The sequence below is a fragment of the Nyctereutes procyonoides genome, unplaced genomic scaffold (genome assembly GCF_905146905.1).
Source record: "Nyctereutes procyonoides isolate TBG_1078 unplaced genomic scaffold, NYPRO_anot_genome, whole genome shotgun sequence".
In the NCBI taxonomy this organism is placed as follows: Eukaryota; Metazoa; Chordata; class Mammalia; order Carnivora; family Canidae; genus Nyctereutes; species Nyctereutes procyonoides.
Window position 1 is genome coordinate 47251648 of NW_026575140.1, and position 13046 is coordinate 47264693.

The following is a 13046-nucleotide window of genomic DNA, read 5'->3' on the forward strand; positions in this document are numbered from 1 at the left end:
ACAAATTACTTCAGGAGTCTGAGCCTCAATTTCCTCAAACGCATAATGGGGTTGGGGGGTTGGGGGGGTGGGGGGCGGAAGAATGCCTAGCTCAGTACCTGGCACTGAGTCAGCCTTCACTAATCTCCCATTACAGAACTGACAGCCCTTCGAGGCTGGACACTCTTAGTCATCCCTTGAAACTCTACCTCTTATGTCTTACCTTCTCTGAGCCTCAGTTTCCTCATACGTAAAATGGGGATGATGACGGAGAGGCTGCGAAACTTAAACGAGCTAGTGGATATCGAGCACTGCGAGCAGTATCCAGCCCCTATTAATAACGCCGTGACCACTACAGCGCGGGGGCGCGGAGCAAGGGGGCAGGCACACAGTAGGTGTTTCATTAAGCCGCTCAGCGCCGGGGCTCGGGCGTCCGGAAAGGGCGCGGGGAAGGCGCGGCTTGCAGAGCCAGCTGGAGGTCGGCTCCGCCCCTTCCCCCCGCGGGCCCCGGCCCCAGCCCCTGCAGCTGTCAGGACCCAGCCAGCTCCCGCGCCAGTCCACCAAACCTGAACGTCCCATCCCAGCGCCCCCACCTTCCTTCGGCTACACAAGTTACCTTGCGCCCGGCCGCCCTTTGTCCCCGCCCCCGGTTTCCATTGGCCAAGGGTTTTCTTTGTTAGCCGGAGCGCGCCTCTCCCATTGGCCGTCAGGGCTGCCGATCGCGCGGAGGGCGCGGCCCCGCCCCGCGCGCGGCCCCTATCGCTCCCTCCGCCCCCGCCCGCCCCGCCCCGCCCCGCCCCGCCCCGCCCCGCCCCGGGAGTGCGCGAGGCGCTCCGCTACCATTTGCTGCGGCCGCTGGGCGCCGAGGGCAGCGGCGGCGGCGGCGGCGGGGACCGACCGCGGGGACCGACCGCGGGGACCGGCAGCGACCCGGCGCCTGAGAGGCGGGCCGCAGCGCGCGGAGGCAGCGGGCCCGGGAGGCCGCGTCCATGGGCCCGCGGCGGCCGGGCGGCGGCTGTGCGGCCGGGCGGCGGGGACCGCGCGCTCTGTGAGGGCCCGGGCGCGGGGCTCGGCGCCGAGCTGCCCCGGCGCGCCGTCGTGCGAGGAGAGGCCGCCCTGACCGCCGGGGGCGCGCTCCAGCCGCGGCCCGGCTGTGAGGCGGCCGGCCGGCGGGGGGATGCCGCGGCGCCCGCGCTGAGCCCGCCGTGCATGGTGCCGCCGCCCGCCGCCCGCCGCCCGCCGTCCGCCGCGGAGCGCGCGCCGGGCCGGGCCGCCGGGCCTGTGCCGCCGCCGCCGCCGCCGCCGCGCCGACCATGTCGGCGGCCAAGGAGAACCCGTGCAGGAAATTCCAGGCCAACATCTTCAACAAGAGCAAGTGTCAGAACTGCTTTAAGCCCCGCGAGTCGCATCTGCTCAACGACGAGGACTTGACGCAGGTGAGCGGGCGGGGGTCCGGGGCCGCCCGGGCGGTGGAGCCCCCAGGTCCCGCGCCGGGCGGCCCCGACCCCCGGCGGCCCCCTCGGGCGGGCTGCGAGTCGCCCCGCTGGGTGTTGCGAGCAGTTGTGCGAGGCCGGCGACAGTGCCTCGCGGTGGGGGTCCGGCGGGGGCGGGGGCGGGGGCGCGCGGGCCGCCTCCCCCCGGTTCCCCGCGGGCGCCCCCCCCCCCCCGGTTCTGACCCCGGGAGACCACCATCCCGCTGCGGAGAGGAGAGCGGACGTTGCCCAGTTCCTCCGGGGCGGGCGGGGTGGGGGTGCCTCTGAAGCTCCCTGGGAAAATAAAAGCCGAGCCGGGAAAAAAAAACACAAAAAAACAAAAAACAAACAAAAAAACGTACGTGAGTCCTGGGGAGGGTGGTGAGGATGGAGATGGAGAGGGGGAGGGAGGGAGGGAGGGAGTGGGAAGTGTATTGATAGAGCCGGGACAAAGGGAAAATCCTCAAGTATGCCGAAAAATAACATCCTTTCCCGTTCCCATAGCCTTGCCGTGTGATTCATGCTTTTTGGGTGACTCAAAAATGCCTGGTTTTTCTTAGGTGGAACAAAGCGCTTGGGGATGGCTTGGTGCTTCTCAGTACACACACCCGCAGAGTCCGTTTTAGGACCCTACTTGGACTTGGGCACCCAGAGTCGCTAAGTGTGCAGGACTGCCTGGGTGGACTGTGGGCTTCCCTCTCGTCAGACCCAGTTTGCCCATTTTCTGAATCATTGTCACTGTTAGTGATGGGGACAGAGGGGAAAGGTCCTGAAGTCAGGGGAGTAGGGTCTTGCTCTTGAACTTAAACTGGAGGGCTTTTTGTCGATGGCGAGCCCAGGGCTCCTCTCCCCCACCCTTTTCTCCCATCTCTCTGGTTGTTTGGCAAGGAATAAGGAGACCTCCGGGTCTTCGGGACCGTTCACTTCTCCTAGTCGTATCTGTCATTTGAGGGCTTTGGACTAGTTTAGTAGCTCCCAAGCCTGCATCAGTCACAGTCTAAAAATACAGAGTCCCGGGACCCCATTCCTGGAATGATACAGGAGGTGAAGGAATTTGTATTGTTAACAGTTCCCTAAGAAGTTGGGCTGCAGTACCCACTGGCCTTTGGGAACCCTGGTACTGGTTGCTCTCTGAGCTCCCAGTGTTCCAGAGGATCCTCAGGAACACTTGGAGGTCCTGGGGCCATGCAGATTCCTTGGATTTCCCGACCAAGCCTTGTCTACAACCCCTTGGGAGGTGTCTTTGACCCCCTCTTTGCCTCTCCCCCAGTCTCAGTCTTCTTCAGAGCTTTCTCTTGTCTCCCTCCCCCGCCCCCCCAAGGAGGCCAGGGGAGCTCTCTTCATATTCCAGTCCAGTGTGACCTAGTTGTAGCTACTCCTGTTGCAGAAGAACCGCTTAGATGGAAAGCATTGCTTTGAAGTGTATGGCCTGGCTGTTTTTTTAATGCTACTGAAGTACTCACAGGGTTTGAATTGTTTACATGGCAGACCAGAGTAGGGTGGCAGGGGAAGGGTTATGGCCTGAGACATTGTGTCTTCCTCTGAGATTAGAATCCCAACAGCCAAGAAAAGACTCCTTTCATCTAAAACCAAAAGCTTAACCAAATGCTCAAGGCTGTGGAGTCATAGATTTTTAGGATAGAAGGGCCAGGTCAGCTTAGGAAGAGTAGAACTCAGTTTCTTGGTAAGGTGTTGTGGGTTGGGCTCTTCAGGGACACTCCCTCTTCTCAACTGGGATGCCTTTTTGGGGGGAAGCAGTTTATGTAGTGATGAGGGCCTTGGACCAGGAGTCAGGAGAACTTTCTAATGTCTTTATTGTCACTTAGAGCTATGTGACCTTGAACAAGTCCCTTTGCCTCTGTATAGTTTCTTTTCCTTTCCTGTGACTTGGGAGTAGGGATCCCTGGCCTACTTCTCTCACCCTTGAAAAACAAGCAATGGTATCTTATTAAACTCTTGTCTCTTACAATTTAACAAACAGAAATCACCCACAGAATAGTAAACTTGGATTTAGTGGGTTAATGGCCTTTGCAAGGGTTGTTCTGAGAGAGTTTCCTGGTTATTCCAGGCAACTGCCAAAATTGGTAGATTGGATATTTACATTTCACAGGGGCTGTTTTCTGATTCTTACACTTAGAGAAAGTAGAATGGGATCTGCATATTTGGATTGAATCTATTAAATTTTCTTGAAAAAAAATCTGTTGATTATTAATTGGATCGAGAGAGTGTTGCAGATTTAAAGTACTTTACTCTTTAACTTTATTCACAGTTGAATTGTGGATTTTAAACAGGCCTGAGTCTTCCAGGGCACAACTGGGATGGTAGTTTCTAAAATAATGAGTGGGGTTATTTGTGCCGGGAGAGATTAGGCCAGGCTTCTACCTCCTGGGATCTTTCAGGAAGAAACTGCTCTTGAAAAGAGAAGGAGGGAGATTCAGGGCTATTGCCAACAGCTTTAGTTGCTGCTCTCTGCATCCGGCCTCCCCCAGCCTTACTCTCATCCTCTTGGCTCCATTAGAAAACCTCAGCCAATTGGTTCCCATCAATCTCCCCCAAGGCCCTGCTTCCTGCTGCCCCTCCCTGCCCTGCGCTTATTTTAGACCTTCAAGGCTGGAAGATAGATCAGTGATCATGGAGGCCACCCTTTCTTTAAAGTGTTTATCCTTAAGTCCTGTGCATTTCTCTACATGCATATGGACTCGAATACACGGTTAAAACCTTTACTTAACCCAAAATATATATGTATTTGCTTTACAACATATTTTTTTCTGCTTAATGACATGTCTTACATCATCTCTTCATGATGCAACATAGAAATATTCCAAAATTTTTTGCAAATTATGCCATCAGGGATGTACCATATTTTAACCATTCCCTTATTGCTGGACAGCAAGGTTACTTCTGGGTTTTGCTGTTACAAACAGTGAATGCTTCAGCAAACAGTTTTCTAAATGCTTTGGGTGAGTGTGTGCGTGCACGAATGCAAGTATTTCTCTGGGGGCAGATAACTAAAAATAGAATGGCTGGGTTGACATCGAGCACATTGAATTTTTTTTTTTTTAACAGATATCACTAAATTGCCTTCCAAAAAAGGCTGTGTCATGCCATTGCCAGGATTGGATGTTATCAGATGATTTAATTCTTTAATAATTTCCCAAGTTACCAATGAGGTTAAGCCTCTTTTTGCAGTATTTATTGTATATGTTTTGTTTCTTGTGTGGACTGCCTATTCATACTATTTGCCTGTTTTCTCTTAAAAGGTTAATTCCTTACCCTCCCCTCTCCCCCCACCTGGTTTGTAGGAACTTTCCGTACACACTCTAGGTCAGGGGTCCACAGAATTTTTCTCTAAAAGGCCAGATAGTGAATGTTTTAGCAACGTGGACCATATGATCTTTGTGGCAACTACACAGCTTTGCCACTGTAGAATAAAAGCCATAGTGCAAAGCCCCTTTAGACAGTATGTAATGAGTATAGCTGTTTCTGATAAAACTATTTACAAAGTTACAGAGACAGGCAGCTGACAGCGTTTGGCCTATAAGCTGTAGCTATAAGCTATGGTTCGCTGACCCCCTGCTCTAGATATTAATCTGAACTTGTCATGTATTGCACATATTTCCTCCTACAGTGTCCATTCTAATTTTAGGTATGGTCATTTCTCTTTTTCATATGGTAGTTTTAGATACGAATGCAGTTAAATTTCTGTGTTCCCTTTTTAGTTTTATTTATTCTTAATTTTTATTTATTTATGAGAGACAGAGAGAAAGAGGCAGAGGGAGAAGCAGGCTCCCTGCAGAGAGCCTGACGTGGGACTCGATCCGGGACCCCAGGATCACACCCTGGGCTGAAGACGGCGCTAAACCGCTGAGCCATCCGGGCTGCCCTAGTTTGTAGTTTTAATCTAATGCTTGTGAAGGTCTTTTTTTTTCAAAATTATAAACTATTCTCTTATATTTGTAGTTCTCTTATAGTTGTTTTTATACTTAACTTTCTGATCCATTAGAGTTTTGTCTTAGGAAAATAATTTTGGTTAAAAATAGAAGTTCTAAAAAATTGTCTTGAATAATCCAGGTGAATTATTGTAAAGGTCTTCTCCAGGTCGATGTTGGCCATGATGGAAGGAGTCGTCAGACACTTAGGGACAGGATATTGGTGGTTGATTACAGACGAGGATTGAGGAAACCTGGATACCTTTAACAAAGATTGAGAATAACAGATTCGGAGTAGTTTTGTGGGGTGGGGAGGCGACGAAATTAATATAGTGAATTTGACTTTATGGAGGTGGAGGTCCAGTTGGTCCTGAGGTGGAATCACCTGCCCAGGCAAGTAGGTGGTTAGAGCTAGATGAGGGGTGTGGGACCAGGAGGAATTCTGAAGTCATGGGAGTGAGCGCAGTCACTTACTCAGGAGGCCACATAGAGTGGAATAAGGGGGAATGGGTGTGAAAGGAGACTAAGGGGTTGGCAGCCAGTGGGAGCAGAAGCTCAAGCCCAGCGTTCTTGGCTCCCGGGTCCTCTTCCCAGTCTCAGTGTGGGTTTCTGGGGTTCATGGTGGGTATTGACATGCTGTGATGTCTCCTTGTCCTGCTAACTTATACCGTCTTAGGCATGCCTTTTGTGGAAGGAGTCACTGCATCTGAACTGAAGTTCTGGTTCCCTCAACTGCTGTTTTGTTGGCTGGGTGGTTTTTCTCTCCTCGGGCCTGATTTTCCCATCTGAAGAATGGCGAGGTTGGTCTCCGTCTCTGCCAGAGTTCTTCGAGTCTTCCTGAATCTCCTCTCAGACCTCTTGGTCTAATTGTGCCCCTTGCTGTGCTGAACTCTCTTGCCAGGGTCCCAGGCACAAAGGTGGGTGGGTCAGGACTTTAGTTTTGTGCATTTCATTGACTTTCCCTTTATCCCTGTGACATTCTTGGAAGTTTTAGGGCATGAAAGTTCTTTCACTTAACATTTTTCTCATAAGCAATGGGGACATTTCATGCCCACCCTTTCCAGAACATTTATTTATAGTTTATGTGCACATTGGTAGACTGTTTGCCAGGCGGTATGTCAGAAATCGTAGACCTTACAAATGGCCAACAAGCACAGGAAAAAGTGGTCAGTATCATTAGTTGTTAGGGAAATGCAGATCAAAACTACAAGATATGACTTCATACCCACTGGGATGACTATATTAAAAAAGGGAAGTTGGTAAGTGTTGGTGTGGATGTGGAGAAATTAGAACCCTTATGCATTGCTCATGGGAATGGAAAATGGTGCAACCACTGTGGAAAATAGTTTGGCATTTCTTCAAAAGAATTAACATATGATCCAATATTCCACTGCTAACGTATATCCGAAATAATTGGGAACACATATTCAGACAAATATATTCATGCATATGTTTGTAATAGCACAATAGCCAAAAGATAGCAACCCAGATAGCCATCAGTGGATGAATGGATAAACAAATGGTGGTATATTCACATCATGGAATATTGTTATAAAAATGGAAAGAAGTACTGACTATGCTGCAATATGATGGAACCTCAGAAATGTAAGTGGGAGAATCAGGCACAAAGATTACATACTGAATGGTTCCATTTATATGAAATGTCCAGAATGGGTCAAGTCATGGAAAAGGAAGGCAGATTAATGGTTACCAGGGTTCTTGGAGAAGGGGAAGAGAGAAGGGCCTGCTAATGGGATTGGGGTTCTCTTTGAGGGGCTGACGAGATGTTTTAGAACTAGGTAAAGAAGCTGGTTGCATAACGGTGTGAATGTACTAAATGTCACTGACTTGTTCACTTTAAAATGGTTAATTTTATGCTATGTGACTTTTACCTCAATTTTTAAAAATGGGTGCAAGAATCACTCATAGGCAGTCACACATCCTGAACGTGCCCTCTGCTCATGTGTCATTAGAGTGAATATCTAATTGTTTTTAGAGTCTAGACCAGGGGATTGACCAGTTCTTTCTTAAAGGGCCAGATAGTAAAAGCTTTAGGGTTTGTAGGCCGAAATTGAGGAGTTTATGAAGGTATTACAGAATCATTTAGAAATGTAAAAGCTGTTTTTGGTTTTGGGGCCTTAGGGGAAAAAAAAAAAATCCAGTGGCTAGATTTGGCCTATGGGTTAGACCAGTGCTGTCAAATAGGACTATAATGTGAGCTGCATTTGTAATTTAAAATTTCCTACTTGCTACATTAGAAATGTAAAAAGAAATAGGTGAAATCAGTTTTTTATTTAACCCTGTACATCTAAAATACCACTTCAACATATAGTTATTATTTGACCTGTGGCACCTTTTAGTTCAGGCTGGCCACTTTGTGGGAGCTGAGGAGCCACACTTGGCTGGTGCCTGCTCTGTGGAATGGGGCAGTTCTCTCAGCCTGGTCCTCCGAGAGGCCCTTGAGACCCTTGGGAAGTACTGAGTGGGAGGGCCATGCCTGTGGGTTTTTCCTCCCTCTTGGGGTGTTGTGCACACACAGCCTGTTTTCAGAGGATTCCTGGAACAGTCCTCGTGCTGTTACTTCTGTTTGTGTCCTCTGCTTTGTGTCTCTTGCGAACTTTTGGGGCTTCTTTCCTTGAACGTCACATCTTGGCGACTCCTTTTCGTGGTGTTTGAGGGCTCTGATCCCCATTCCCCCTGCAGAAGCAGGAGGGAGGAAGGTGGTGGCGGAGCCTGTCCCAGAAGGAGCCAGTGAGGCCTAAGGGGGGCAGGCTGGCGTGCCCCCCTCCAGGCATATTGCTGGCTGCGGTGACTGCATTCTGACACAGCCCTTTGTGGGTGTTTTGCAGCTGTAGTCTAGCTGCTTTTTTCCCTCAGTTCTAGCCTGCTACTTGACCTTTCTCTCTGAGTTTTTTTCTTTGCCACACAGAAGGATTACAATCGAAGACCTATGTTCTATTCTTGGCACAGACATGCAGGGTGACCCAGGAAGGTCACTTACATTCTCAGAGTCTTGGTTTCCCACCTATACAGCTGGTGTCCCCATTCTGTTTATAGGGAGTGGTCTGCTGTTGGCATGGATGGAGGGTGCTGACCAGGCCTGTGGAGGTTACTGAACCCCCTTTGTGGTACTTAATATTCCAGGAAGCATGCTGACGGCCCATCATGTGGGGAATAGCCTTTGTTTGGGCTGTTTCCTGATTACTAGGACCCTGATGCTGTTTAGCTGAAATAAAGAAATTTGACTTGGAATGTTTATCTTTAAATTGTTCCCAAGCTGCCATTTAGTCTTGAAAGAGGGAAGAGAGCCTTGCAAGCAGGAAAAAGAGACGGGAGAGGGGTAACCTTCTGCCAATATCCTAATACTGTGGGAGGAAGGAGGCACAAGAGACAGTGCTGGATGCTAATTTAGAAGCATTTACCCTGACAGAACCGGCTTTTCTTTTATGCTTGGCACCTCACCCTCTAAGCCTCCCTTTCCCATCTGAAATGACACAGTTGGACCAGGTCAGTAGTTTTCAGACTTGCACTAAATTATACAGCCTTTCACTCTGAGGAATCTCATATGGAAATGCTATGTGTAGGATAGAGAAGGTGACATAGTTCTGGACGACATGAGGTTGGAGCTTGCTTGGCCTCTTGGCCACCTCTGCTTCCTGCCCTGTGGGGTCTTCAGTCATCTCTGGAGGCTCTGGCGGCAGGTTTGAAACCTGTCCCAGACTCTGTGGTTCCTCCGGTGTTAGCAGCTTAGGGTTCTGTGAGAGCGTCCATGGACAATTTCACAGCTGCCTTGGCATGGAACCCCCAAATGCCCAGCCCCACCACTCTTTTTATATTATCACTTCCTTTGGGGGCAAGAAAGCCAGTGGGTTGTTTGGCTGGCATTTTGTCTCTGGAGACTGGAACTGGAATCTTCCAAACCATTTGCTGGTTTTCTCAGTCAGGGTCATCCTAGGTCACATGAAACCACAGCCTGGTTTTTGCCTGGAGCCTGTAACCCTTCCCACTCCTTTCTCCCCTCATGCTCAGCTTGATGTGTGCACACTGTGCCCGGTGGTGGCCTACCTGCAGCTAGAGTGAGTGATCATGGGGGGTGCAACAAATCCTCTGGAGCCTCCATTGTGCTGCCTTGAGTGTTGTATAACATGATCTGTCTCATTCCACTCTCAGAAGCTGGGGAGGGCTGGTGGCAGCATGGGCACCTGTAGAGGAGGGGACATGGAGTTTCAGGGAGGTTGGACTCCTGTCTGAGGTCACTGAGCTGCCTAGCGTTGAGGCTGTGACGTAGAACCTGGTTCCACACCATTCCCGTTTCGGCCTCTGAGACCAGGAGCCTGTCTTCCCTCCTCTTGGGAAGGTCACCTGGATTTGTTCACCTAGTACTATTTCTGTAGGAAGCTGGGCTGTTGTTGCAAACAAAATCAAAGCTCTGTAATGGACCTCTACTTCCTAGCCCTGGGAGGAGGGGCCTGCAAGGGGCTGGGAGGTCATGGTCATCCCCCACCCCCCACCCCACCATGCCTGCTCTGATAATTAAGCAGGTGAGAGGTTGTCCCCAATTAGCAGATGGAGCCTCTGAGACCTAGTTCAGTGACCTGCCTAGGTCATAGGAAGGCCAGTGTGGATTTTTCCAAACTTCTATTTGACCTCCCTTTGTCTGATAAAAAGTGTTAACCTTTGTTATCAGAAACAAGGCCTTGCCCTGACATGGATTCCTTAGTAGTTGGGGTGCATGGGGGTACATGGGGGAAGGGCAGTGGTACAGAACATTTCGCAGGTCATCGTGTAGGTCTTAAATTTTCTTGGCCTTGAGATGGCCCCATGTTCCTCAGGAGGCTCCTGGCCTGTGGCAGTGACCACGCCTTTGGCACAGCCCTGAACAGGAAGCACTGTTTTTCCCCTGAGGAATCCAGAATCAGGAAATATTGTGTCCTTGATCTCCTCTGTAGGTCCTAAAGCACTGGTTTTAACAGACAGTCTAGGGAGGCTGTATGGCACTGTTTCAGACACAGTGTCTTACGTCCTAATGGTCCTGGCTAGTAGCTAAAGGGGCCGGAGGAGGGGGAGCAACTTCCAGGAGTCCCAGTTGAACCAGAGAAAGAGTCCATGTCTCCTGGGTCTCCGGGTGCCACACCCAGAGCTTCTCTACTCTGGGGCTGCTGAGCAACCTGGGGTGTGGGGAGCCTCAGGGCTCAGTGGGATTGGGGCGTTCATTTGTCTTCTGCTTAGAGACCTGTTCTGACCTAGAAATCTGACACAGTCCCACTTTTCATTTACTATGCTCGTGCAAAGGAATGGAATGGTTGACAGTGGGGGCTTTCAGATTTGGATTCACATCCTGGCTCTGTTTTTATGCTGATGGAGCAGGTTACTCAGAGTTTAAGTGTCTGTGTCCTTCCTCTGAAAAGTGGGAACTGTATGATACCAATGTTGTGGGTGCCTGCGATAGTGGGAAGGATGATGGAAGGCTTTGTGCCAGATTTGTAAATGTTTGGGTGCCTGCAGGGCACTCAAGAAGTGGGGTTCGTTTTCCCCAACATAAACCCGGAGAGAGGACCCACCTCCACAGTTTTGTGGGACAGCTGACCCTCTAGCTCCAATTTTTGTGTACCTCCACACCCACAGAACAAAAGCCCAGACTGCCTCCTCTCCTGCTGAGCTGCTTGGCACCACCCTCGCAACTTCCTCACGTTAGCCTCCTGGGATCAGAAAGGCCAAGTCCTTTTGCTTGTGTGGGTTTGATTTTCAAAATATGTTTAAGTATAAAAGTTGAACTGTGGTTTTAATAAATTGAACTGGTTTTAAGAATTTGTAGAGGAGGGACACCTGGGTGCCTCAGCAGTTGAGCATTTGCCTTTGGCTCATGATCCCGTGATCCCGTGGCCCTGGGATGGAGTCCTGCATTGGGCTCCCCGCAGGAAGTCTGCTTTTCCCTCTGCCTGTGTCTCTGCCTCTCTCTCTGTGTCTCTCATGAATAAATAAATAAAATCTTTTTTTTTAATAAATTAATTTTTATTGGTGTTCAATTTACCAACATACAGAATAACACCCAGTGCTCATCCCGTCAAGTGTCCCCCTCCGTGCCCGTCACCCATTCACCCCCACCCCCCGCCCTCCTCCCCTTCCACCACCCCTAGTTCATTTCCCAGAGTTAGAAGTCTTTATGTTCTGTCTCCCTTTCTGATATCTCCCACACATTTCTTCTCCCTTCCCTTATATTCCCCTTCACTATTATTCATATTCCCCAAATGAATGAGAACATACACTGTTTGTCCTTCTCCGATTGACTTACTTCACTCAGCATAATACCCTCCAGTTCCATCCACGTTGAAGCAAATGGTGGGTATTTGTCGTTTCTAATGGCTGAGTAATATTCCATTGTATACATAAACCACAGCTTCTTTATCCATTCATCTTTCGATGGGCACTGAGGCTCCTTCCACAGTTTGGCTATTGTGGACATGGCTGCTAGAAACATCGGGGTGCAGGTGTCCCGGCGTTTCATTGCATCTGAATCTTTGGGGTAAATCCCTAACAGTGCAATTGCTGGGTCGTAAGGCAGGTCTATTTTTAATTCTTTGAGGAACCTCCACACAGTTTTCCAGAGTGGCTGCACCAGTTCACATTCCCACCAACAGTGTAAGAGGGTTCCCTTTTCTCCGCATCCTCTCCAACATTTGTTGTTTCCTGCCTTGTTAATTTTCCCCATTCTCACTGGTATGAGGTGGTATCTCATTGTGGTTTTGATTTGTATTTCCCTGATGGCAAGTGATGCAGAGCATTTTCTCATGTGCATGTTGGCCATGTCTATGTCTTCCTCTGTGAGATTTCTCTTCATGTCTTTTGCCCATTTCATGATTGGATTGTTTGTTTCTTTGGTGTTGAGTTTAATAAGTTCTTTATAGATTTTGGAAACTAGCCCTTTATCTGATATGTTATTTGCAAATATCTTCTCCCATTCTGTAGGTTGTCTTTGAGTTTTGTTGACTGTATCCTTTGCTGTGCAAAAGCTTCTTATCTTGATGAAGTCCCAATAGTTCATTTTTGCTTTTGTTTCTTTTGCTTTCGTGGATGTATCTTGCAAGAAGTTACTGTGGCCAAGTTCAAAAAGGGTGTTGCCTATGTTCTCCTCTAGGATTTTGATGGAGTCTTGTCTCACATTTAAATCTTTCATCCATTTTGAGTTTATCTTTGTGTATGGTGCAAGAGAGTGGTCTAGTTTTATTCTTCTGCATGTGGATGACCAATTTTCCCAGCACCATTTATTGAAGAGACTGTCTTTCTTCCAGTGGATCGTCTTTCCTCCTTTGTCGAATATTAGTTGACCATAAAGTTCAGGGTCCAATTTGTAGAGGACAGGAAGGGAAGAGGCCAGGTGCTACCAGCCTAAGACTTACTATTAGAGGACGTGGGCTGCTCCAGAGGGCAGTGGCCCTCATGGCAGCCACCTCTGAGCCTCTGCCAAACTTTGAGAAGTGCATAGTGCAAGTCCCATGAATGGCAGTGGCAGATCTTGATTTCAGAAGTCACTTTGCCTGGAAATGTCTAAGTTGTCATCAACAAGGTGAGAGAGGATTAAAGAAGCCACTATTCTGCTGGTGTCCCTGGGACAGTTGTCTGGGAATCAAAGTCCTTGTGCCCCTGGGTCTGGTGAAATAGCCGAAAT

The 13046-nt window shown here is 49.4% G+C and overlaps 1 protein-coding gene across 3 annotated transcripts in view; it reads left to right on the plus strand.

Annotated features, from left to right (window-relative positions):
* The first annotated feature begins 1223 nt into the window (after positions 1–1223).
* Positions 1224–13046, plus strand: part of MPRIP (myosin phosphatase Rho interacting protein) — a 153914-nt gene continuing 142091 nt past the window's right edge. For 2 of the 3 annotated variants that reach the window (XM_055305451.1, XM_055305450.1), the window contains exon 1: positions 1245–1415. In XM_055305451.1, coding sequence (XP_055161426.1) covers positions 1293–1415 — 123 coding nt within the window. In that variant the 5' untranslated portion in view covers positions 1245–1292. Of the gene's footprint in view, positions 1416–13046 lie in introns of all 3 variants that reach the window. The other variant, XM_055305452.1, reaches the window with a different exon arrangement.